Below are 25,975 nucleotides of genomic sequence, written 5' to 3'. Positions count from 1 at the left end.
GTTTCTTCAGGAAGCTTACTAGCCATATATACATCAATGAATTTAGATTGCTATTTTAGATCAAATTAATGAAGTATAGCAGTTATCTTCTAACATAAATGTTATTATGGTTTTTCCCCTTTAAATTATAAGCAATTTATCTCACATAAATTCCAACTTATGTGGAGAATGAGGATCTCAGGATGGTGCAACATTTTTTTTATATTACTCTACAGCTCTACTACACATTGATTAAAGTCCCTACTGAGAATATACTATATACTACACATTGATTGAAGTTTAGTGAACAAAGTTCAAGCACCAACCTAACCTCAGTTACCAATAAAACAGTAGAAGATCATAGTTTTTCTCCAATACGTAACAATATATATATATATATATATATATATATATATGAAAGGGCTTTAAGTGCTACAAATTGCTAAGATAGTATAATTCTATTCTTACTACAAAAAAATTGAGATTTACCCTCTTTCCTCATTGACATAACTGCAGAATTAAAAGTTCTGCTACAATTAAAAAATGCAGCAGTAGCTCATATTATAGAAGCCAGAGAAAGTTGTAATTCTATTGAAGAATCCACCAAATAATTTATTTACATATTGGGGCTCCAACTCTACCAGCTTTTGCCTAGGTGAATAGAATCATGTGTCCTAGTACATGTATAAGCATTTGTCACACATCCTCATTAACACCCAAAATGGTTAGATCGAAATGTAGAAGTCACAGAAAGAATGAAAAATGATCGGTTAATGTGTCACATTAACTCATGTAAAGCAGTGTTAGGAATTTTCTAGACGGATTCTCCGCTGTAATGTCCATCATGGGCGCGGCCATTTTCTTTGTCATGTTTAGATTTTGATAACGTGGAGGTCTGTCCAGGAAATATCATGTTTGAATGCTGCTTCAGATTAAGGTAAGTGTAAACAGACATACCAGCAATAGCTGTGCATGCACCAAAGATACTGACTATGCCAGGATTGGATCCAAAGATATAATAGTTTCCCAGGAGGATAATGCATGTCTTAAACTGCCCGAGAACAACGTGTGAAAGTGGAGATGTAGCACTTTACATTGCAAGAAAAAAGAGAGAAGATACATTAGGAAACCAACAATGATGTATACCAAAATGTTGCAAATGTTATATAGAAAATCGAACCCAAGGACATCATAAATAATAAACCTCAATAAATTCTCAGCAAGGAAAATGGTAAGTTAAAACTCTTCCTAAATGACCTAAGTTAATATTGTTACCAGCTTGCTTTTTTACTTGTGTTTCTGGCTACCAAGTGTACGGTCATATTAGAGCATAAATATTAAACTATGTGATGCCTACAAACTCCATACTACTCAAATTTTCAGCTTCCATAAATAATTTAGCTCATTCACATCATGGATGTCGGCAACATCATGTTGCAATGAATTTAAAATAATTTGTGACTTGGCAAAAAATCTAGTAAAATTGAAATTGTCAAGTCTCTAGAGATGTATAAGCTAAATAAAAGAACATAAGGTTAATAAATAAATAAAAAAGATGTGTAAATATTTAAAATAAATCATATAAGCAACCTATACAAAAATCATATAAGCAACCAATACAAAAATCATATAAGCAACCGATAATTAATGTAATGGTGATTTGGACCATTAACTTTCTTGCTGAAAGTAAACTGGTAATATACTAGACATGAGAAACAATGTTTGTATCAAATGTGACCAAAGGCTTCTTGGCCTGGCTTTATTAATTGAGAAAACAAAGGTTATTCCTCCTCAATAGACACCAGTGCTAACAACTAACTATCTAACTTTTGAAATAGCAATTTGGCGTGCATTCTTCACACCCAACATTAAGTACCACCATGAAAGGAACAAAAGAGAAAACCGAGAATGACTTAAATCAGCACTAAATTTTATAACTTGCTTAAAACGATCTATTAAAATAATAAACAAGTGGCCCCTTTACCATTCAACAGAATAAGTTCTATGCATTCTAGTATTTGAAACTGAAACTACAGACAATAATTAAACAATTATGAATAATAATGCATGTCACTTACCCGAGCGCTAAAGCACCGGACCACTGAAGCAAGAATCCGAGGATAGCTGATGAGAAGATAACACACATGTTACTGAAGTTCCAATCAAACGAAAGTACACCTGGAGGGTCTAACCAGGGTATCATAGCAGCCAAGAAAATTAAAGTAATAGGTGTTGTTTTCCACATCAACCTGTTGACCAGTCTAAAAATTAGGCACTTGCAAGAAGAAAAAAGATTCTGTGATGCAAATAAACATTGGGAATTGGGAGGAGAGATCAATGACATTCAAAAATAGAGATATAAGTTACAATGGAAAGGCCAAGAGAATAAGTAAATGAGTTACTCACGCCAAAGCTGTCCAGTGCTCTTGCTGCTGCAGTCTGGACCAGAGGATTTTGTTCACAGCGCTAGGTACAATCCATGCCGATGCTACACAGGCACCAAATAAATGGAACTGCAGATCAGTCACTGTAGCAACAGCAACACCAATTGATACCACTGTTAATGCTAATGCCTGTAAAGTTTCAATTCCTACAGTAAGCATTTCCATCTAAAATAAGATAAGCACATAAGTTCTAAATTATTGAGTCAATCGGGGAAGAAACTATAAGGCTCCTAAAGGTGAAGACTTTATTCATTTAATTGCTTGTTTTAAGATAGCTAATCCATATTTGACACTTAATTGCCTATAGCCTTCCTCCCATCACTTATAATCGGTATTTCAATTTCGTAGGGAAAACAACATGAAACTTATTTCTGAAATATAGAATACACAAAACGGTGTGGCTAGAGAGCATAGGCTAGCTAAATTAAACAATTTTTTGAACTGGCATGATGCTAATAATCACTAAAGATTACACAACTAACAGAAGATTTTCAATCTCGAATACTAAAACTATGGTCCATGTTTCTAGACCCTTTTGGTCACTACAACTATGAGCTGCACTCATAGGTCATCAGAAGTACATATGATGTCATGTGAAATCACTTCAAAGAGGCATTCAGCTATCTTTCACAAACATACAGTTGCAAAAGAGGTGTGAGGATTTATGATGGTTCAATAAACATACTTGCTTTATTGTTTGGTCATGCACTTTACATCATAATGAAGGGATGAGATTAGCTATATGAAGCATGTTATTTTACTTAAAAGGTATGCCATGCTTACAGGAGTTCATAGAACAACATATGCAGATATTTCAAATGAGTTCGTTATACAACACTTAATTTCACATAATACATTCCTATTTATTACAATCAAATATGTATGCATTAACACATAGCCAAAGTGAGTGCACCTGCCTTAGGCCAAGAAACCTTCTTCCTGTATAATAGGAATTCTGCCATAACTATGGAAGGTGTGACTGCAATCTTTGCCATCTGATAGAAACTAACACTGAAGATATAGAAATTAAATTAAGAGTAGAAAACAAATACTTCAAATGAATATATGAAAAGTTGGGTTACCTATTATACTTCAAGCTGACATTAGCAAGACCAGTAGATAGAGACATGACAAATCCAAGACTAAACAAAGCAGACAAGTGAGTTGTCTTTGAGGAAGGAGATGCGGGAAGCAAAGAAAACATATTTAGTATAGCCATCAGGAACCAGCTCACTACATAGTGAATTAGCGAGAGAAGTATAGGGAATTTGAATTTAACAGTTTGAAGCACCTGAATAAAAAAATGAAAATGAAAAACCAACAAAGTCAGCATCTAAGATCATGCCACTTTGAAACTTCAACACAAAACTCAACTTAACAAAATAGAAAGAAAAGAGGAAAAAACAAACCATTTTGTTCATGAAAATGATACCAACTGCAACCAGAAAATTAAAGAACAGTGCTGCAGCTGGACCACTTGTGCGCTTCTGCGGACGTTTTGCACCTTCTGAGGAATGGAATTCATTAAAAAGAGAAGCTCTCAAGTCCTCCAGAGCTCTTCCTGCAATGAGCAGAAAAGGTAATACAACTACAGGACAGGGTTTGACAAGAGATATGGATTAAAGTAAAACATCAACTATGCCTCAGATTCACATTCTTATATGTGAAGTATTCCCAAAGACAACTAACTAAACGACATTGAAAAAAGCTTGCAAATCTCATAGTCAGCATATCTAACTACAAATGTGATAGAAGTGGACCAGATTGAATGAAAGCTATAGTGTTTATTGGTATGAATACTGTGATTCAAGGGTAAATTTTCTCTCTGTTTCTTTTCTCTCCTTTCCAATACAATCCAGTGTGTCCCTAGCATTTCCCCTTATACTAACTATTGCAGCTTCCAAGTAAATTTTTACATCATGTAATGATTTCCTAATCTATTTGCATAACCTTAAACATAAAAAAACATAAGGAAGGGAGCAAAGGGAGTAATAAGTATTAGGCTATTAGCGTAGGAATCATAAATATAGTATGGTGAGTAAATTAGTAACATAAAGGAGAGGCAGATCAATGAATCCACATTGAAAGACAGAGAAGGAAACAATGTTGCAAGAAGAGTCGATGTCAGTACAGGTGAAGTGAAACACAGTAATAAACACAAAATGGATAAAGGGGGATATTCCAAGCTGCATTGTGAAGCAGAACAACAGAGCAAATACCATCTAAAACCTATATCATTCACTATTCAAGAGAAGGAAAAAATGGTTTTGCTAAGTAAAAGAAAGAACTTTAAACACTTGAGGGTTGAACTAAAGGATTCTAAAAAAGGGTGTTTAAGTTTTCAGTACCTGTTTCACCGGCATCACTATCTTTACGCTTGAGAATCTTTCTGACATTTTTGGTTAATAAGAAATTCCACATTTTTAGAAGAGGGCACTCCTCAGAAATCAAATGGGGTTCAGTTGCTGCAGTGAGAGTGAGAGAAAAATGTGTTTGAGTTGAAATCAAAGTATCAAATATTAGCAAATGAAGGAAAAGGTAGTAAAAGACAAAAATAAAACTTGAGAGAAAGGACATGCATGGACACGTGGAATGTGCCGATGATGGCGGAATATAGTAGATGTCGGCAACTGATTGCGACAAAACCTCATATTCTAGTTACCAAACAAACGTTTCACAGTGTTGTTTAAGGATGTCTTCCCATTTTATTATTCTGACCAAACGATGTAGTTTTGGGACCCTACTGTATTGAAAAGGGTAACTTAATATACTTATCTTTGTCATCGCTGCTTAATAATATAAGAGATGTGGAAATGGTGAGAGGCAAAGCTACATCCTAAGTTGGTATACTTATCCATCCAATTAAATGAAGAGGTTGACAAATGAGTACAACGGTGCATGTTAGTTTATTCAAGTGTGAAATCCAACATCTTATTAGATATAAGGGAAAGAGTATATTTTATAAATGGAAAATACTTATAATATTATCTTAAAATTTTGGTTTGAAATATGATATCTTATTTATGGCTCTTCACTCTTCATAGTATGGTCTAACAAGTTTTTTTCCTGAAGAATTCAGTGATCATTTATTGACTTGAAGTGTAGTTAAATACAATGCAAGTAACTGGAAAACTAGAGAGTAAAGCAATCAGTAATCCTACCTATAACAACTCTTAATAACATGAGATTCTTCTAATAAAACTATAAGAGTAAAAGCAACATACTTGCTAACAAATAGGAATTTATTCAGAAAAATAAACAACAAAATATCTTAACACTCTCCCTTAAATTGAATGTCATTTATCAATCAGTTCAAAACTGAGCTTGAACAAACTCCAAGTAATCCAGACAACTTTTCAAATGCTTCCAGCTTTAGAGCCTTGGTCATGATATTGTTGGTTCTATCAGTTACAAGATCACAAAGAAAATGATATCACATTTATATACTTGTTTCTCCCATGTAGAACTGGATACTTGGAAAGTTTGATGGTTGAACTATTATCACAATGAATCACGGTAGGCCCATCTTGATAAGAATGTAACTCTTGAAGAATTCTTCTTAACCAAATTGTTTGATATGCAGAAGTTGCGGGAGCTATGAACTTCTTGGCTTCTATTGTGGAGAAGGTAATAACTTATTGTTTCTTTGATGCCCATGATATAGCAGTTGATCCCATCATAAACACTTGACATGATTTACTTTACCTATCATCCAAATCACTAGCATATAAAAAAACAAGTCAAAACAAGTCTACCATTTTTGTTGTAAAAAGTACCAAAATCTTTTGTTCTTTTCAAGTAGCAAAACACTCTTTTAGCAACTTACTCTAGTTTATTACAATTTATATTAAATTTACATGTGTGATTATTGCCATGAGTAATTTCCAAAATCGAAGGAATTGTGTATTTTGTTTTAGTAAATGCAACACTAGATGCATTAAGCGAGCAGAGTGATTTATAAATGTAAAAAACCACTGTAATAACAAGTGGTCCAATTGAATAATATTTGTTTCAGTAAAATATAATTATCCAAAATTATCACGACAACACAAGATCTTTAGCATAGTGTTGAAGTAACAAAACATTAGAAATTTCCCTAGTGCCAAAAGAAATCTATAAGCTTCCCAATCATTCCTCATCAGAATAATTAAACTTTACTGAGTGAGAATATAAATCAATTTGTCCTCCCCTATATGTTCCACGTTTCTTCTTGGTTTTCTCATGACGAAAATCCCTGCATGAGACAGAAATTAGATGTCACAAAATGTTCTCACACAAATAAAGGCAATGATAAAATGTTTATAGAAGAGAAATTGGATATATGTTAACTAAATTATATTGAATGAAATATGAACAGTGAGTAAATAAAAGGGTTAAACATCATGGATGATAAAATTATGTCTTGGAAAAGTTAAAGTAACTTCTAAAATTGCCCTCTACATAAACTACCATTATGATATAACATACCTTCCTCTAACTTGGCCAAGAATTTCTTGTGCTTTAGCACCATAACCACTCTCAGCTCCATCCTGCAGATAGATTATCATTACATTTTTGTTAGAGAATGCAACAGACAAAAATTGAGCCACCAAATGCATGGAAAAACTATCAAATTTTCACACCTTTGCCCAGTAAGAGTTATCCTGGAGCCTTTCATCTGCAAATTCTACTTGGTCAGCTTGTATTCGTTGAAATCCTTTTTCGCTGATGTTTGCTGCAAATATCATAGTCAAATATAAGAATCCCACTATGAAAAGCTTCACCAGTTTAATTGGAATCCTAAATTCACATTGATACAAATCCAAAACTACTTAAGAAATATTTTTTTGGGTACATGGTTGAAGAAACGTTTTGATATAGAGGAAGAATAAGAAGACAGAAAAAAAAACTAATAAGCAGTGTAAACACCACAAAAGGAGCAACAAACAGTTGGTAGATATGGGAGAGAAAAAGAACTATAGACATGGGAGAAACATATAGGAAATTATAATGGTTGATTATTTTGGATTAAAAGGATACCAACAAACACCATAACCTGGAAAAATATGTAAGTTTAACATTCTACTCAAGTATTAATCCCATTCTTTGATGCTCTAATTCTCTGTAAAGAACATATTTTCCTCGAAAACAATGATAAAGGATAACTCAAGAGTCTATTAACCAAGTACATATTCAGAGAATAGTTATTGGTTATGACATACCTCAACTGATCCCTTTTGCTGAGACTTCTGCACAGAAGATTTGTCCCCAACATTCTCAAGGTGTCCATTTGTTTTCCCATTAGCTTGCTCCTTAGATGTCTCCTGCAATTCATCACCATCAACTTTACTGCTTACCACAACTTTTTCTATTAGTATTTAAAATTTTAAATCACTTACTAGGTTTGAATTTGTTTTTGCTGACCCCTCTTCTCCCTTAGATTCATTCACATTTTCCACTTTCCTGCGCTTAGGTTCCTCATCAGCCTTAATTTCTTCCACCTGTTGACCATTTTCTTCAGAAGTTGGTCTTTTTCTTTTCTTAGAATCTTTTTAGGGTTTCATCACCATAAACCACCCTAAATATCCCAAATAAACATTTCTCACATTTCCAACCATTACCTGATGCAACAACTCATTACCATTTTACTTATCTGTCACATTGTTCATAGTTTTCATACACTGTTGGTAGTAGCCACGAGCTCACAGGTGCGGCCAAACCAAGGTGGGGTTTTGAAGAAGGGCAGCAGGTCCAAGCGAAGCTTATCATAATGGCAACAGAAGAGGCTGATTCAGAATGCAGAGTTGGTGCATGCCAAATAAAGCAAAGTGGGTCCTAGTATATGCTGTCACCTGAGTACATTTTCATAGTTAAGGGTATTTGTTCTATCAGTTTCTGAAAGCTTTTTCTTATTCATACATATGCTGAACGAACATAACTAGGCCATAACCCATAGTGATAAAGTTTTATCTCTGAAACTTGCAAAAGGACACAGAAATAAATGATCAATTGAGTTACGGGCACACAATGGCAATTTCATTATATGTAAGAACTAAGAACCAAACAAAAATATGAGTTATGGACTTACGGTCATTAATATTCATTTTGAGTAATATAAATGTCATTAATACTCTTTTACTATTGTATTACCTTGTAAAAACATATTAAGTTGCGTATAGAAAAGATTGCGTTCTACCAAATATAGTTACCACTTTCAAATAATCCTACTATACTGAGGAGTAAGATCTTGTGTTGATATGAAGAAAAAGCTTATTCACATTAAGTGAAGAAGAAACTAAACTTCATTCTTATTCTTTCATGAAGAATGGGGTTGAGATCAACGTCGAGACACATAAAAAAATAGTATAAGTCCAAAGTGGTATATCTTATACAAAAATAGTTGTCATAATCAATCGGACAAGTTTGATAACCCTCTGTCCCCAAAACTTCATGTTTTATGTTCCAAGCTAATTTTATTCCACCAAATAGTATAAAAATGTTACTTTATATTCTTATTTTTAATTTTTCTTTTCAAGTACATGATAACTTTTTATTTAACTGAGACACACTGAGACACGTAGAAGAGCTGATCTTAGAGTAACACTCATGAGAGTAATAACTTTTCATAGGGCTTTGTTTATTATAAATAGAAAAACAAAAACAACAAAAAAAAATAGTAAAAATGTAAAGTGGGAAACAAGGAAGTATCATGGTTGTTGAGACTAGAGACAAGTCTCTCTGACTCACATTGTCAACAACCTTCGATTTCAAAACTGAACAAGAGCTTCAGACAAAAACCCAATTTTCAAGGTGTTAAATGCCACCCACGTGATTCCTAGGCTTGGCAAAGTGCCCACACTATCATTAATTTTTTAGTATATTAAACCATAGCCAATATTTGACACAATTATAAATAAAAGCTACATTTTGTCGCTTCATTTATAGCATGCTAAATTAAATCTAATCAATTCGGTTTCTTACATTTTTTTGGGATGATATTCATTCATCTTATAGTAAGGAACTAATCTCTTTTGAGTTTTATAGTTACCCTCCTAATAAATTTCGTTCTAAGAAATGGAAATTCTTAACCTTTGATCATAAAGAATTAGTAGAGCCTTATATCATTTAACCAATATTAGAAGTTGATTCAATTCACTCAACATTATCATTCATATTTTTTTTAATGTGAAACTTTTATTAGTAGGCCGTCAACTTTGAAAATTATTAAACTAATGATGTGTTTTTTTGACAATGGATTTTTAGAATTGTATCTTTTTATGAAACTTGTGGGAAATGGGTTTTAAATTTGTATCTTTTTATCAAACTTGTGGAGATAAAGGAACATGTTGTATACCCATAGGTATACAAAACTTGAATAAGGATTACTTATTCGAAAAGCATATCTTAATTTTGTCTAGTTCAAATAAAATTTTAATACCTAATAAAAATTAACATATATATTTTACACTACTCAAAAAATTTAGTAGGTATTATAATTTTATTGGACTAAAACATCATTAAACACAAAGTTGGGAACAATTAATCTTCATTTACAAAACTTATACAGTTGGATTTTTTTGTTTATGAATATTATGGACAATATGATGTGAAATAGTATGGCCAATGAATAAATAAATGATTATCAATACATTTTTATAATTGAAAATAAGAAAACTATTCGGTATTTTTAAAATATGAAAACTCTTAATGAAAAATTATAAAGTATGGTGTCAAAATTTTCCTATTGATATTTCATTGTTGTGACGTTATGCTCTTATATTAATATTATATGTTTTTTTTATATTGTCACATGACTCTAATATTATTTTTAAGAGACTAATATGTAAATTGTTAGTGTAAAAATTTATACATAATTAATATTTCATCTATTATTTACATGTATTACTTTTTTGGAGAATCAATAGTGACTTAACATTAATAGTAAATGATGTCTATTGTATAAAAAATTTACATTAGCATTTCATACATTCTTTTCCTCTAATTTTAATTGAAACATTTTCTCATATATTAAATGTTGAATAATAATTGTAATTGACTTTATGTTTTTTTATTAAATCACAATAATTAACTAATTCCCATATGAAATTGATTATATATGTTTATACAAAAATATGTTCTATCAAGAAAAATATTATATATTTAGTAATATAAATTTAAGTATGACATCTAAAATTCATGGATCCATCATTAACCTTGTGCTCATTGTGGTTACACACTCTGGCTTGGAACCAAAAAGAAATATAACAGAAAAAAGAAGAGAAGAGAAGAGAAGAAAAGCCATAAAAGTCATAGTGCAACAAATAAAGAAAATGGGAAGTTTTAACAAATTAGTTGCAATGGTTCTCATTCATCTCCTTAATTCAATGACCATAATCATGCAATAAAAGATAGATCAATAATCAAAGACTACACACTTTAAGTTCTATTTACAAGAAGGCTTGGCATGATGGCTCATGAGGCCTAGAAATTCAACTCTAAACGTCTAGCACAAAGAGTACAAAAATATTTTCTCTTGATCTTGAAACACACGGGCAAGAAGCAGAACCTCCATTTTCCTTCAACATCAATGGCTTCAACTTTCCCTCTACAGTAAGGGCATGATCCAGGGGCTTTTTCCCTCCCAAGCTCATTCTCTTCCTCCTTACAAACCCATAACAACCACATTTTTCCACTCAGGCTGTTTTCTATATAACACTTATTCGGTTTGATACTCGACTCGGGTTTTAGTGTTTTTTGAGTTTGTTGAGGCTTAGAGCAATGGGGAGGATCACAATTGTGCCGAGGAGTCATGTGTGTTATAGCCAAATCACCTAGTTGGTCTTATTTATAGTGAAAACGCTTTGTTTGTTTTCCTTGTTGGGAAATGTATATTGGAATAATAGCAACAAAAAAGCATAATGGGAAATCCTTCATTTCAACCTGTTCATATTATATTCTCATTCTAATCATTTTACTCATAAATATATCTCACTTATAAATCAATCATTAATAAATAAAATATTATTTTTTGATATATGTCATTTTTTATGGGTAGGAAGATAAAATAGTAGAATATACCATTTTCTTTTATAATGTTATTTTCTGTAAATAAAAATTATTATTTTACCAAAGAAAACATATTTATATTGAACCTTTTTATTTATTTTCACGCTGTGGGAGAAAAGAATAATTATAATTCAATATTTTTTATCAATGTAAGAAATATATTTCCTATTTTTTATCTATCAAGAAATTAATATTATATTTAATTTATTACTGAAATTTTTCATGGAATAAGAATGAATTGACTTAGCTTTTGTATAAAATAACAAAATTTATAATTTAATTTTTGAACCGTTCCGAGTCATTTAGATAATCATTATAAGTGACAGAGATGCTCGATTTAAATAGTAGAAATTTTAATATTTTAAAATTATATTTAGAACTATATAATATAATGAATTATGATAATTTGAGATAATATTATGTAAATACTTAATTATGTAAAATATATTAACTATTTTTATTTTATAAAAAGTTTAAATGCATAAATTATTTCCAAGTTACATAAATATTTAATTATTTATTCTATAATTATTAATTTATAGTAATTTTGTAACTATAATTAGTTTATTTCTATACGAACCAATTAGGATGATAATGAGATGGATCAGGGTCGAATTTATGTTTATTCAACCTAAATCTAAAATTCAGAACCCGAATTCAGGGGGTTTGAAAATAATATTACAATCCTGACCAATCAGATTTCGATTAACCTGAATCAAACAAGAGCCCACTCGAAACCTGTATTATTCTTGATGCTACAATAAGAAAGTATTCTATATTCATAATGTTGCAATTTCATAATTTTACATATGCCAATCAAGCTTATAGTGAATTTGAGGTAGTATATCAACTATACTAAATATGAATCCAAAAAAATAAACTCATATAATATCTGAATCCAATGACAATGGATTTCTCTGATTAAATTTAGGTTGAGTTTAGAAGACTTCCAATAAGTTTGGTTTTCATTGCTGATCCTATTAACCATATCCAACGTTATAATTATAAAATGAAGAAAATAAAGTATGGAGAAACAATTTCGGCCCAAAACAAAAACATACATAACACCCTTGAAAACAAAGTAAAAATGATTTAGCAAAAAACATTATGCAAAATGATTGCAGGCCTGGTTGATTTGAAACACCCTCCTGAAGCATATTTCCATCCCAATCATAACGTATCATGCAAATTGACACATTCTAAGTTTTGATGAAAGTATATATATTATTTATCACTTTTTTACACCTACACAAACTCCCTAATTTTATACTTAAAGTATATTAATTACTAATGCATGAGAAATATGTATAATCTTTTAAACTAACAAATATGATAAATGCAATTAATTTAAGCAAAACATGGTACACTATGGTTTCTTACATTTTTTTGGGATGATATTCATTCATCTTATAGTAAGGAACTAATCTCTTTTGAGTTTTATAGTTACCCTCCTAATAAATTTCGTTCTAAGAAATGGAAATTCTTAACCTTTGATCATAAAGAATTAGTAGAGCCTTATATCATTTAACCAATATTAGAAGTTGATTCAATTCACTCAACATTATCATTCATATTTTTTTTAATGTGAAACTTTTATTAGTAGGCCGTCAACTTTGAAAATTATTAAACTAATGATGTGTTTTTTTGACAATGGATTTTTAGAATTGTATCTTTTTATGAAACTTGTGGGAAATGGGTTTTAAATTTGTATCTTTTTATCAAACTTGTGGAGATAAAGGAACATGTTGTATACCCATAGGTATACAAAACTTGAATAAGGATTACTTATTCGAAAAGCATATCTTAATTTTGTCTAGTTCAAATAAAATTTTAATACCTAATAAAAATTAACATATATATTTTACACTACTCAAAAAATTTAGTAGGTATTATAATTTTATTGGACTAAAACATCATTAAACACAAAGTTGGGAACAATTAATCTTCATTTACAAAACTTATACAGTTGGATTTTTTTGTTTATGAATATTATGGACAATATGATGTGAAATAGTATGGCCAATGAATAAATAAATGATTATCAATACATTTTTATAATTGAAAATAAGAAAACTATTCGGTATTTTTAAAATATGAAAACTCTTAATGAAAAATTATAAAGTATGGTGTCAAAATTTTCCTATTGATATTTCATTGTTGTGACGTTATGCTCTTATATTAATATTATATGTTTTTTTTATATTGTCACATGACTCTAATATTATTTTTAAGAGACTAATATGTAAATTGTTAGTGTAAAAATTTATACATAATTAATATTTCATCTATTATTTACATGTATTACTTTTTTGGAGAATCAATAGTGACTTAACATTAATAGTAAATGATGTCTATTGTATAAAAAATTTACATTAGCATTTCATACATTCTTTTCCTCTAATTTTAATTGAAACATTTTCTCATATATTAAATGTTGAATAATAATTGTAATTGACTTTATGTTTTTTTATTAAATCACAATAATTAACTAATTCCCATATGAAATTGATTATATATGTTTATACAAAAATATGTTCTATCAAGAAAAATATTATATATTTAGTAATATAAATTTAAGTATGACATCTAAAATTCATGGATCCATCATTAACCTTGTGCTCATTGTGGTTACACACTCTGGCTTGGAACCAAAAAGAAATATAACAGAAAAAAGAAGAGAAGAGAAGAGAAGAAAAGCCATAAAAGTCATAGTGCAACAAATAAAGAAAATGGGAAGTTTTAACAAATTAGTTGCAATGGTTCTCATTCATCTCCTTAATTCAATGACCATAATCATGCAATAAAAGATAGATCAATAATCAAAGACTACACACTTTAAGTTCTATTTACAAGAAGGCTTGGCATGATGGCTCATGAGGCCTAGAAATTCAACTCTAAACGTCTAGCACAAAGAGTACAAAAATATTTTCTCTTGATCTTGAAACACACGGGCAAGAAGCAGAACCTCCATTTTCCTTCAACATCAATGGCTTCAACTTTCCCTCTACAGTAAGGGCATGATCCAGGGGCTTTTTCCCTCCCAAGCTCATTCTCTTCCTCCTTACAAACCCATAACAACCACATTTTTCCACTCAGGCTGTTTTCTATATAACACTTATTCGGTTTGATACTCGACTCGGGTTTTAGTGTTTTTTGAGTTTGTTGAGGCTTAGAGCAATGGGGAGGATCACAATTGTGCCGAGGAGTCATGTGTGTTATAGCCAAATCACCTAGTTGGTCTTATTTATAGTGAAAACGCTTTGTTTGTTTTCCTTGTTGGGAAATGTATATTGGAATAATAGCAACAAAAAAGCATAATGGGAAATCCTTCATTTCAACCTGTTCATATTATATTCTCATTCTAATCATTTTACTCATAAATATATCTCACTTATAAATCAATCATTAATAAATAAAATATTATTTTTTGATATATGTCATTTTTTATGGGTAGGAAGATAAAATAGTAGAATATACCATTTTCTTTTATAATGTTATTTTCTGTAAATAAAAATTATTATTTTACCAAAGAAAACATATTTATATTGAACCTTTTTATTTATTTTCACGCTGTGGGAGAAAAGAATAATTATAATTCAATATTTTTTATCAATGTAAGAAATATATTTCCTATTTTTTATCTATCAAGAAATTAATATTATATTTAATTTATTACTGAAATTTTTCATGGAATAAGAATGAATTGACTTAGCTTTTGTATAAAATAACAAAATTTATAATTTAATTTTTGAACCGTTCCGAGTCATTTAGATAATCATTATAAGTGACAGAGATGCTCGATTTAAATAGTAGAAATTTTAATATTTTAAAATTATATTTAGAACTATATAATATAATGAATTATGATAATTTGAGATAATATTATGTAAATACTTAATTATGTAAAATATATTAACTATTTTTATTTTATAAAAAGTTTAAATGCATAAATTATTTCCAAGTTACATAAATATTTAATTATTTATTCTATAATTATTAATTTATAGTAATTTTGTAACTATAATTAGTTTATTTCTATACGAACCAATTAGGATGATAATGAGATGGATCAGGGTCGAATTTATGTTTATTCAACCTAAATCTAAAATTCAGAACCCGAATTCAGGGGGTTTGAAAATAATATTACAATCCTGACCAATCAGATTTCGATTAACCTGAATCAAACAAGAGCCCACTCGAAACCTGTATTATTCTTGATGCTACAATAAGAAAGTATTCTATATTCATAATGTTGCAATTTCATAATTTTACATATGCCAATCAAGCTTATAGTGAATTTGAGGTAGTATATCAACTATACTAAATATGAATCCAAAAAAATAAACTCATATAATATCTGAATCCAATGACAATGGATTTCTCTGATTAAATTTAGGTTGAGTTTAGAAGACTTCCAATAAGTTTGGTTTTCATTGCTGATCCTATTAACCATATCCAACGTTATAATTATAAAATGAAGAAAATAAAGTATGGAGAAACAATTTCGGCCCAAAACAAAAACATACATAACACCCTTGAAAACAAAGTAAAAATGATTTAGCAAAAAACATTATGCAAAATGATTGCAGGCCTGGTTGATTTGAAACACCCTCCTGAAGCATATTTCCATCCCAATCATAACGTATCATGCAAATTGACACATTCTAAGTTTTGATGAAAGTATATATATTATTTATCACTTTTTTACACCTACACAAACTCCCTAATTTTATACTTAAAGTATATTAATTACTAATGCATGAGAAATATGTATAATCTTTTAAACTAACAAATATGATAAATGCAATTAATTTAAGCAAAACATGGTACACTATGGAGACAAATCTAAATAATATACAAATCAATGTATATTTATTATTTTTTGTTACAAAATGCATCAAAAGTTCTAAAGAGATATTATATAAATTGCTCTTATATTATATCTAACGAACCAAAAATAATAAAGAGATATTGACTCATATATTATTGGACTTGTCTCCTCAATATACTTTAATTAAATTTCATTTATCACATTTTTTATTCAAAAGATTATACACAAGTGTAATGAAAATATAAAAAAAAATTAGAGGTTAATGTAGGTATAAAAAAAACAATGGATAATTTATATATTTTACTAAAAACTCATGGTGTTAGAGTCGCTCCCGAAATTACATTAATTGATTACTCGTTCCTTCGTTCCTGCATTTTTTCATTTAATCTCAATCATTGCTTGTTGTTATCCAAAACCAAGTGTGTTGTTTTGAGAAGCCTCTCTCACCACGTTCACTCTATTATTGTGAATAAGAGGATTAACAAGAGGATTTAGCAGAAGACTTGATATCTATCTTTCTGAATTGAACTAGTGATAACTCATAGGTTAAAACAGAAGAAAACAAACACATGGTATTAAGAGAATGAACAATTACACAAGCTATCCCCATATCACATCCTTTTTGGCAATTTTACAAGAAACCACTTAGTATACCCAAAATCCTCAGTATACCCAAAAACCCTCACTCCATTAAGTAGTTAACTTGGATGCTCTTGGGTAGAGTTGAACTCATGAACCCATTATCCAATTTTGTATCTCCTTTACCACCCCAAGTAAGCCTAACAACTATACCCTCTTTCCCTCCAAACTTAACTGTCTGCAAGCTGTTTTGAAAAATGTCTCTGAGCCATTTCTCAAATAAGCTGTTAGTAAAAGAACCACACCCTACATACATTTCCTCAATCACCCTCTCATCTACACTAAAATTTACCATATATTGCCTCCCACAAACCTCTTCAAAGGACCTCTTGATTTTGGATAAGAACAGTTCTGCCATCTCTTTTTCCATAGCTGGACTTGTGTTCAACTCAAACTTGTTCTCAATTGAGTCAAGAAACCTGTTTAGGCTAAGTGAATCGGCTATAGTTTCTTTAGTCGAATCAGTTGAAATGGGGATACTTTCACCTGTTTTATCATCCCCTTCACCAGCTTCCAAATTCAGATCAAGGGTGTTAAAACTTGTTTGTCTTGAAAAGTCTTTCTTTTTGCTCTCTTGTTCCGAAAGCAACGATGCTTCTCCGTTCTCTTCGATTCGTGGAATCTTGGTCTTCGAAAACAAATCCAGTTCAGCTATTCGCTTGTAGCCTAAACAAGGTGTCTCTATATTAGGCTTGGTTTCACTTACCTGCAACAACAACTTCATCACATTGTCCTGATTCTTCTCTTCATTGCTTGTGGAATCACCATTTGATAATATGAATACCAATTGGCCTATCTTCTCCTTTGTCCTAGTTAAATTTTCAAAATTTCCTGTTTCGAATCCATCAGCAAGTAATTTCTTGAATTGGGCATCAGCAAAGTCAACATTTTCTATTAACACCACAAGCTCTTGATGGGTTTTCAATGCTCCGGCCAGCATTTCATAAAATGGAGCTATTGAAGTGTCTTTCTTCAGCATGTCCAAGTGAAGGATCTTATCAGCTGATCCAAAAACTGATTCTGCAACTGCAAGTGCCATCCTTCTTTTTCCGATGGAGTCATTGCCTTGCATAAATAACCAAGTTATCTTACTTCGCTTTCCTGATTTGGAATCAATCAAGGCCTCTGCTATTGAAGGAACAGTCTCAGAATGCCATGCTACATTCTCCTGCAATAGTTTACAAATATGAGCTCGTTGGAGTGTTATATCAGTAATATCCCCCACCGGCTCACCTGAACCACCACCGTTTCCAAGAGCAAGAGTAGTCTTTACTTCGTTACCTTCTTCCATGCCTCCAAGAGAATCCACGACTGGCTCTGTTGGTTGCTTTGTATCACTGAAATTGAACTCAATGCATGATTGTTGACGCTGGAAACGAGGTACGAGATTGGAGCTGTAAGTATTATTGGCAAAGGATATTGAACTTGATGAGTTATAGGGGTAGATCTTTGCATTCATATTGTAACGGTTGTTGGCTTTGTTCAGATGCTGTTGGCTTTGGTGGTGACAATGGCACAATCTATTCCATTTTGTTCTCAACTTGGTCAGTTCATCCTGAAAAAGTTGAGTTATTCATAAGCCACTGCTACATCTCAAATAATACACTAAAAAGCTATTGCACACTCGTTATTTGTTGTATTACAAACAGAAAATTTAACTTGGATAATTTGTTACCTTCTGTTTGGCTTCCATGTTATGAGACTGAAGCCAGAAAGGCAGCATTTTCTTCTGGTCTGTTTTGAGAAATTGAGCATCCTTTTCGTAATAGGTACATTCTTCACAGCAATTTAGCTTATCATGCTGCTCCTTGTTATTAAAGAGTTCTGTTTCCAGCATTTGAGATGGGTTCTGCGAGACGGTCATCTTCGAGTCAAGGACACTGCAAATTGTGTGAAGAAACATCAATAAATTAACATAATTACACAAATAGTCACTGTAGAGTTTTGCATATGAATAACTACACTAGACTTGATTTTCTGCTCAATTTTTTATCATTTGTGTATCAGTTATCACACCAGGCCTTAATTATTGCAAATAAGTTTCATGGGTTGGTTTTATAATCATAATCTAAAAACACAATCTTTACCAAATACAATTATAACTTGATTGAGTAAGGTCTAAAGAGGTTATATACTGACAAACTAAAGTGAGGCAGAAAGTATATGTTTCACATCTGCCATACCAACCAACCATGCTTTTGAGTTTTGACAACAGGTTCTGGCATAGCCCAGAGACCGTACATACTCCACTACAAAAAATTCAAAGCAAATTAAGGTTTTTAACCAAGGATCATGCTAGCATAACTTTTACATGTTCATGTTTTCCTTTATTATCCTCCCTTCTTATTTGCATTTTTAAAGTCATTAGTTACTTTTATTTTCATTAAATGAAACCAATCATCAAACTAATTATTAAGCAAAAGTAGAATAATTACCTTGAAGCATGGAGACTCAAAGCAAGTCCACCTGATGGAACAGGAACTGCTTGAAGAGCCCACAGAGACTCCAGAGGGGGTTGTTTCATTTGACACCTCATGTATGTTTGATAACTTGCAGTGGCCATGAGCCACACCTTAGTGTTTGAAGTTCCACAATCACAGAATAACTTTCCAATTTCTGAAACTAAATGATCAACTGGATTATAACCAGAAAATTCAACATCTAGGGACCCTTCCTTTTCCTTGCTGAAAGATCCCTCCATTATCCATTTTATGTCTCCAATATAAAAAATGCAACCCCTTCCTCCTCCTAATGCAACTGAATCCACTTTTCTTTTTAGCTCCAAGACTTTCATTTCAACCTCATCTCTTTTCATATACCTCAGAGAAACTGGTGCTAACTGAAATTTGATAAAATTTGTTGACTTCAACTCATCAGGCACCTCTGATCTTTCAAACCTTCTCATTACCTCTCTCACAAGGCCTTCAGTAAATGACACCGAGTCACCAACTATCACAGTGTTCTTTTTCTTCTTCCTCAAAAGGGTATCAAGAACCACCTTGATATCATCCTTATTAAAAGATGCTGTTGCACCAGTAATAGGAAAAGGATATACTGGTTCTTTATTTGTTGGTGAAAAGAGAACCTGGTTGTTGAACTCAGAAGTGTAAGCATCCAAGAAATAGTTCTGCCTGAAACTGAGTGTGTTGTTCTCACTAGCAGAAGGTGAACAAGGAGAAGAAAACACACCACCAGAAGTGTTGTAACACTGAAAAACAGAAGAAGGTAATGAAGAAGAGTCCTCTATGTTGTTCTTAACAGCAATGCTAGATAATCCAGCTTCTCTCATAACCCTGCTAACACTAGGGTCATCAAGAATGGATATGATGAGTTGTTCAAGCTCAACCCTTGCAGTGAGAAGTGGCTGCTGTTGCTGTTGCTCAATGGAACCCCTTCTCTGGTGAGCCTGTGCTCTTTTGAGTGCAGCAATGAGAGCATTGGAAAGAGAAGGCTGATGAGAAGTGTGGATGAAAGGAGCTGGTCTTGTTGGAAGCTTGTTGAGAGCCACATTGAAACAAAGCTCAAGGGCTCTGCATTGAAGAGGGTGTGAAATTTGGTGAGGCTGAGATTTGAGACAACCCCTTGTGAAGGAACTAGCTCTTAGGCTTAGCAAAGTTGCAGCCACATGCAAAGGTGTGACCTGTGCATGGCCCCTCTTACGAGCCAACCCCAGAGAGTGCTTCAAGGCTGAAGCAGCCTCAGCTGTGAGGGTCTGCTGCAATGCACAACCTCCTGATCGCATCACTTGGCTAAACCCCACCCCCTTAACCCCCTTTTGTGACTTAACAACTCTTTTTTGTTCACTACCACACTTCTTCTTTCTATTCTTATCCTTCTTTTTCTCTCCAAACACCACTCTACACTCTTTTTCTTAGCTGAGATATGTATATATGATCACTTATGAAGCACTCTCTATGCCTCCCTTCTGGTAAGAAGAGCCTAAGGATTTCAAGGATTGTAGTTTAAAGCTCATATAAATACTAAGAAAGAGAGACAATGAGTTTTAACAGAAAACTTAAAGCAAGTGGTTAAGGCTTTAGAAATAAACCTGACTATGCCTCACCCCTTCTTTATACTATTTGCTACTGATATTTTTTTCTGTAATTCTCATTTGGTTTATCTTTGTTTAGAGGGCTAGCTTTTGCTTTGTACAAAAAGAGATAAAAAGTGCAACAATCTTACTTGTAAAACAATTTCTATGGCAAGACTCTATAGGTAATAATAAGTAACTAAGACAAACATATTATTGATTAAATAGGTTTGGCACTTAATTAATAAAGGTATAATGAGAGTCTTTTTTTGTATATAAAATGCATGAAAATTTGAGGATTGCAGTCATGTACTCATCTTCTAGCAGCAACAGTAATGTGCCATAAAAACTAGTTGATCATGTAGATTAAATGATACTGTTAAGTTAAAAAAAATTCTATATATGATTGATTTCAAAAGCATTTTCACTATTATATAAAGAGTACAGCAATGTGGACCCACAATTCAAAAAATTTACTTCTACTTAGAGAGGCCTTCCCTTCCTTTTCCAAATCTTCTTTTGAATACACAGACAAAGGCAGCACAAATTCAAAAACTAGTTACTAAAGGGAAAGAAACCAGTACAATTGATGAATTTTTTTAACACAAAGCAAAGAGTTAGGATTACATTTTGTTCCATTGCACCATTAATTGTATACTGTAATATTATATCAGTGTTGTTGCATATTCATTTCACTCTATACATTTTCTCTTGGAATAAATTAAATTATCTTTTATCTCTCTATTCTAAATGCTAAAACAGAATTACAAGTTGTTATAAGTATCTTATCAAAATAACATTTTTGCTATGATATTACTAGTAGTTTGTTGATTTGTTCTCTCTCCACGCCAATAGTTATAGAGGGACAGCATTTTATTCCCTAAAGTACCCTAAAAGCAACCCAATGTTTAGAAAAATGATCTCCAATTCTAAATCATGTCTCAAATTATGTCTTATATCAATAAAAATATATTATGTTAATAAAAAAATTAAACAATTATTATTTTTCTATTTTTACTTTTAACTCATTAGTAAGAGACGTAGTTTATAACATGAGATCAGTTCATTGTATCCCATATAGCATTATTGGTACTTTTTCAGCCCTCACTTCTCTCTCTTCCTGCAAACAGCAATACCTTTTGTCTTGATCTAATCTCACTTTCCACTACCCACTTAAAAAACACCTTTTCTGTTACCAAATAAAGGATGCAACACTACTATGTAGTGTTTTAATGGACATCAAATTGTTTTAATGGATAATTCGAAGCTGTATTAGGAAATGAAATATTTGATAGTATATGGATATAAGTAATTTCCTAAAACACATTTAGTACAATTGTAAGACATTTTAATTACTAAACTCAATTTTAAGATCCTCCATATTTTAGTTTACATTACAAAGACTTACCACATATAATTATTATAATATTTTTCGAAAAAACCAATTATGAGACTTACTACAATCTTAAACAAAAATCTTAGAAATAAAATAAGGGAAATAATAGTTAGCATAATTGAGACAGCAAGGTTAAGATTAAGATTGATGAACATGAAGTTAATGTTTCTATTTAGTTTCCTGAATTATTTCACTTTTGGTACTTCATTTGCACTCATTATGACGTCTTTCCATGCAAAATTAAAAGTTACCCATCAGAAGGTAGAATAAGGATTAGACATAACTTTGACCAACTGTATATGAAGAAATTAGCATATGGGTCCTCACGTAGTCACATTAATTTGACTACCCTTGCAGGAATTGAAGCTTGATGCGTATGTTGAGAATAACTAATCATTATAAGCTTTACTTTTAAATTTATACCATAATAATTTCTAAAAGAAAATAACATTACTCAAAGCCAAAAAGGAGTATGGTATGGTGGTTGATCTTGGAAGTATTATATCTCCTGGAATCCAAGAGTTTAAGGTAGATTTGAAGGAATAAAGAGAAAGAATAATGGGAATAAAAGTATAGTATTATAATTATGTTGCTTCTCATTCTCAAGTGCATCAAAAGGAGGCAAAAGAATCTGCAAATTAAGGGCTAACAAAGAAGTGCTTCGGTTGGAAGTGCGTGGAAAGAACATTCAAAATTGTAAAGCTTCAAAGCACCATGAGAATGATGAGTAAAGTGGTACATGAACATTCTCTCCTTATCTCACTCTCTTCAATTCAATATACATTATATATGCTATTCCTTTTCTTTAAAACATTCTAAAAGAAACATTAATAGTTACAAACCTAAATATATTTTTAGCTATCTTTCAGTTTTGGTTCTTGTACAAAAATTGGTCAAAGTTCCTATAAACTTTTTGTTAGGACACTACATTGGGTTATATAGCAAACTTAACATGTTAAGTTAGTTATGAGGCTCTTCTACATAATAGGCTAGAGGGTTAAGCTCTCCTTATATGCTTAAGTTCTAATAATTGATCTATTTTATTGAGAGTTGTGTCACGGAAATAGTTACGTATAGAATGATGCCACTAAAAGAGAAAATAGCTATCATCGGGTCGGTGTCGATAAAGTGAAAATCACTGTGGAATTGACCCTTAAATAGGACAACAATGTTAGGAGTCCTACATTGTGAAGCATAACAAAATTAATGTGATACTTAAGCCGTTAGACTCTCCTACCAGTATTTCAAATTAGGCATATGGTTAAGTCCTAACACTCTTTAAACTATAAAATACTTTAACAGAGACAAGATTAAAAATAAATAAAAACCCTATTTTACAAAGGTTAAAAACATACAGTCAAACAGTAGTACTCCTGGGACATTTAAACTTTTGAGGTAAGTAAACATTAAGGACCACTTTTTCAGTCAGAGTCATAGAGATATTGGCCTAGGTTATTACTTTTTAAAAAGGTAATTTATCGTACTTATACATTTTAAGCTAAATGATTCTTGTCGTTTACACTTATCTTATGAATGTGATCTCAGTTTATTGCTTACTGTTAAAGTTGAATAAGCTTAAAAACAATGAGCAGTATGTATCATAATATGTGATTAAGTGGGGGCATCTATGTTTGTTCTTTGAACACTCTTTATATCTTTTCCTTCTTCCGATTAAAGAGGTTGGTTTGGGGGTCATCAATGCTCTTTAACAAAACAAAAAGGATGGTTTTGATTGAAAGGGGTTCTCTCAAATCATTGGAACATTATACTTTAAAGTTTGATCAAAAGTGATAGGATTACTCTAGTTGGAAGAAAAGGATCGTGAATTGTAAGTGTGAAATTTAATCAATTTTCATCGCTATGGAATTAATGAATGGTGCATGAAAGAAGATATAATTTGGTTCCCATGTTCCGTAACAAATTCTCAACAAAACATGAAAGAAAGTACTATTGCATGCTTAGGTATTTCATTACCTCAAGGTATGTAGAAGAAGTATCACATTTGATTTAGAATTTCTAATAGGGCAGCTTTAATTGTAAAAAGGGTCATTATTCCCATTTTCTAAAAAGAAAGAATGAAAAAAAGTAGTGACAGCTCCAACTAGGGTTACCAATTTAGTACGCAGCTAGTTGGGAGCTCCTATCTTAATTTCATTGATAAGAAAAAACTCACAAAATCTGGTCTTTTGATAATATCATCTTATTTTGGTTAAAGAGTTTTGATAATAATATTTGATGACCACAGTGTTCAATGCCAAAAGTTAGTTTTTGAAGTGATGATATTTTGGTATTAACTTAAGTATTCATCATGTTAACTGATACAGGATAATAATCCTTCAGGTCTCCATATAGTGAAGAGAACGATCAACAAAGAGTTGATATAGTGGTGTAAGGACCCACTGAATTCTCAAGATCGTTGGTTCAATTTCTGGGAGCGATACATGTTGGGAGAGGCAGACACAAACCCCGAAAATGATTAGGTCCTCACCAAAAAAGGTGAGGGATAGGGCTGATTTTTTTTATGCAATAATCTACCTTTGATTTCTTGTGCTGATGTATTTATTAACCAGGTTTCATTTCCATTATTACTCATTTTACAGCTAAAAATGCAGCCAAACATTACATAACTAAAAATCTAGTCCATGCATTTTTGGTGTACAATTTGCAGCCCTTAAACCATGATTTGATAGATGCAATTTAGTTTTATCTTATCTCTTGATGTAAGGGTTTGAGCACCCTCATCCATAAATCTCCGACAAACTAAGCTACATATCTCATAAAACGCAGTTAACCTAAATAATCACCTTTTCTACATAATCCATGAAAGGGTAATGTTGGTCTTGTATCGTAGGTACATGCATACTGAGGACAATGCACTACTCATCTATATTTTTTTATTACTTTTTTACAAGCCGCTCTCTATCAATGGAGAGACAAGTATTTCAAAAAAGAAATATAATTTTTAATGACATATTTATCATTTTAATTATAATAAAATTACATTTTTACTACTAAAAACAAATACAAAAACATATACTTGTATGTTCTTTAATGGAAAGGATATTTCTTCCTTTGGGGGAATGTGAGGAAAAGAAAGGAATCTATAAGGGAATGTTGGGTGGGCCCACGAATGAAGGACAATGGAGCCCACAAATATCAAAGCATACATGAATATAAACAGTTGTCCCCAAATCATGTCAAAACTAAAATGGTATATCATTTTTTATTATACCTCAAAATTTAATTGGATAAAACAAAATTAAAGAGTATCATAATTAACATATTTTTGGGACATAGGATTTCGTATACATTTGAGATAAAGCCTTTGATTTTAATGCGTATACATCTCTGTTCTCCATATAAGTTACCAAACAAATTCACACTGACTCAGAAAGTAAGAATATGAAGATTTTTGGGGAGGTGAAAAATTGTGGAAAAGAAGGACTAGCGTGCAACTTTATGTAATAAATGTCGCCAGAAATACGATCTCTCTCTTGCTTTTCTTTTCCAATTACAGTTCTCCACTACTGACTAGTGTTTTACGTACTCACTCCCAAAACATTCCAACCCCTTTTCCTCGGGGAATGCTTAATTAAACCCTTCAATATAAT

At 31.6% G+C, this 25,975-nt stretch overlaps 5 protein-coding genes across 5 annotated transcripts; all 5 read right to left on the bottom strand.

Moving 5' to 3' along the window:
• LOC109355937 (uncharacterized membrane protein At1g06890-like) lies at window positions 458–5,263 on the bottom strand. The gene is made up of 7 exons (XM_019599232.1): window positions 4,772–5,263; window positions 3,833–3,984; window positions 3,506–3,714; window positions 3,341–3,434; window positions 2,386–2,552; window positions 2,058–2,228; window positions 458–1,067 (listed from the first exon to the last, which is right to left on the bottom strand). The coding sequence occupies exons 1-7, from the start codon at window positions 4,998–5,000 to the stop codon at window positions 794–796; spliced, it is 1,296 nt and encodes a 431-aa protein (XP_019454777.1). The 5' UTR covers window positions 5,001–5,263; the 3' UTR covers window positions 458–793.
• On the bottom strand, window positions 6,552–8,171 carry LOC109361005 (nucleolar and coiled-body phosphoprotein 1-like). Its single transcript, XM_019606316.1, has 7 exons — window positions 8,063–8,171; window positions 7,802–7,950; window positions 7,625–7,726; window positions 7,443–7,458; window positions 7,046–7,137; window positions 6,891–6,952; window positions 6,552–6,657 (listed from the first exon to the last, which is right to left on the bottom strand). Exons 1-7 carry the CDS (start codon window positions 8,169–8,171, stop codon window positions 6,552–6,554), a joined length of 636 nt encoding a protein of 211 aa, XP_019461861.1.
• LOC109342695 lies at window positions 10,800–11,103 on the bottom strand. Its single transcript, XM_019580654.1, has one exon. It carries the CDS (start codon window positions 11,085–11,087, stop codon window positions 10,884–10,886), a length of 204 nt encoding a protein of 67 aa, XP_019436199.1. The 5' UTR covers window positions 11,088–11,103; the 3' UTR covers window positions 10,800–10,883.
• LOC109342684 lies at window positions 14,265–14,617 on the bottom strand. The gene has a single exon (XM_019580643.1). It carries the CDS (start codon window positions 14,550–14,552, stop codon window positions 14,349–14,351), a length of 204 nt encoding a protein of 67 aa, XP_019436188.1. The 5' UTR covers window positions 14,553–14,617; the 3' UTR covers window positions 14,265–14,348.
• LOC109355928 (protein SMAX1-LIKE 4-like) lies at window positions 16,854–20,680 on the bottom strand. Its single transcript, XM_019599221.1, has 3 exons — window positions 19,374–20,680; window positions 18,614–18,818; window positions 16,854–18,493 (listed from the first exon to the last, which is right to left on the bottom strand). Exons 1-3 carry the CDS (start codon window positions 20,678–20,680, stop codon window positions 16,982–16,984), a joined length of 3,024 nt encoding a protein of 1,007 aa, XP_019454766.1. The 3' UTR covers window positions 16,854–16,981.

The sequence above is a fragment of the Lupinus angustifolius genome, chromosome LG01 (assembly GCF_001865875.1).
Source record: "Lupinus angustifolius cultivar Tanjil chromosome LG01, LupAngTanjil_v1.0, whole genome shotgun sequence".
Lineage (NCBI taxonomy): Eukaryota > Viridiplantae > Streptophyta > Magnoliopsida > Fabales > Fabaceae > Lupinus > Lupinus angustifolius.
This window is presented reverse-complemented; position numbering and strand designations above follow the sequence as displayed.

Excerpts from the sequence above, each read along its gene's own strand:
- LOC109342684 (XM_019580643.1), bottom strand. The coding sequence starts at position 14,552 with ATGTGGTTGTTATGGGTTTGTAAGGAGGAAGAGAATGAGCTTGGGAGG.
- LOC109361005 (XM_019606316.1), bottom strand. The coding sequence starts at position 8,171 with ATGATAAGCTTCGCTTGGACCTGCTGCCCTTCTTCAAAACCCCACCTT. Across the intron at positions 7,951-8,062 it reads GTATGAAAACTATGAACAAT|ATTCTAAGAAAAGAAAAAGA; the intron begins GTGACAGATAAG and ends AACCCTAAAAAG. Across the intron at positions 7,727-7,801 it reads CAAAAACAAATTCAAACCTA|GAGACATCTAAGGAGCAAGC; the intron begins GTAAGTGATTTA and ends GATGAATTGCAG.
- LOC109355937 (XM_019599232.1), bottom strand. The coding sequence starts at position 5,000 with ATGTCCTTTCTCTCAAGTTTTATTTTTGTCTTTTACTACCTTTTCCTT. Across the intron at positions 2,229-2,385 it reads GAGCACTGGACAGCTTTGGC|GTTGATGTGGAAAACAACAC; the intron begins GTGAGTAACTCA and ends ACTGGTCAACAG. Across the intron at positions 1,068-2,057 it reads TCCGGTGCTTTAGCGCTCGG|TGCTACATCTCCACTTTCAC; the intron begins GTAAGTGACATG and ends TGCAATGTAAAG.
- LOC109355928 (XM_019599221.1), bottom strand. The coding sequence starts at position 20,680 with ATGCGATCAGGAGGTTGTGCATTGCAGCAGACCCTCACAGCTGAGGCT. Across the intron at positions 18,819-19,373 it reads TTGAGTCTCCATGCTTCAAG|TGTCCTTGACTCGAAGATGA; the intron begins GTAATTATTCTA and ends CACAATTTGCAG. Across the intron at positions 18,494-18,613 it reads ACATGGAAGCCAAACAGAAG|GATGAACTGACCAAGTTGAG; the intron begins GTAACAAATTAT and ends CAACTTTTTCAG.
- LOC109342695 (XM_019580654.1), bottom strand. The coding sequence starts at position 11,087 with ATGTGGTTGTTATGGGTTTGTAAGGAGGAAGAGAATGAGCTTGGGAGG.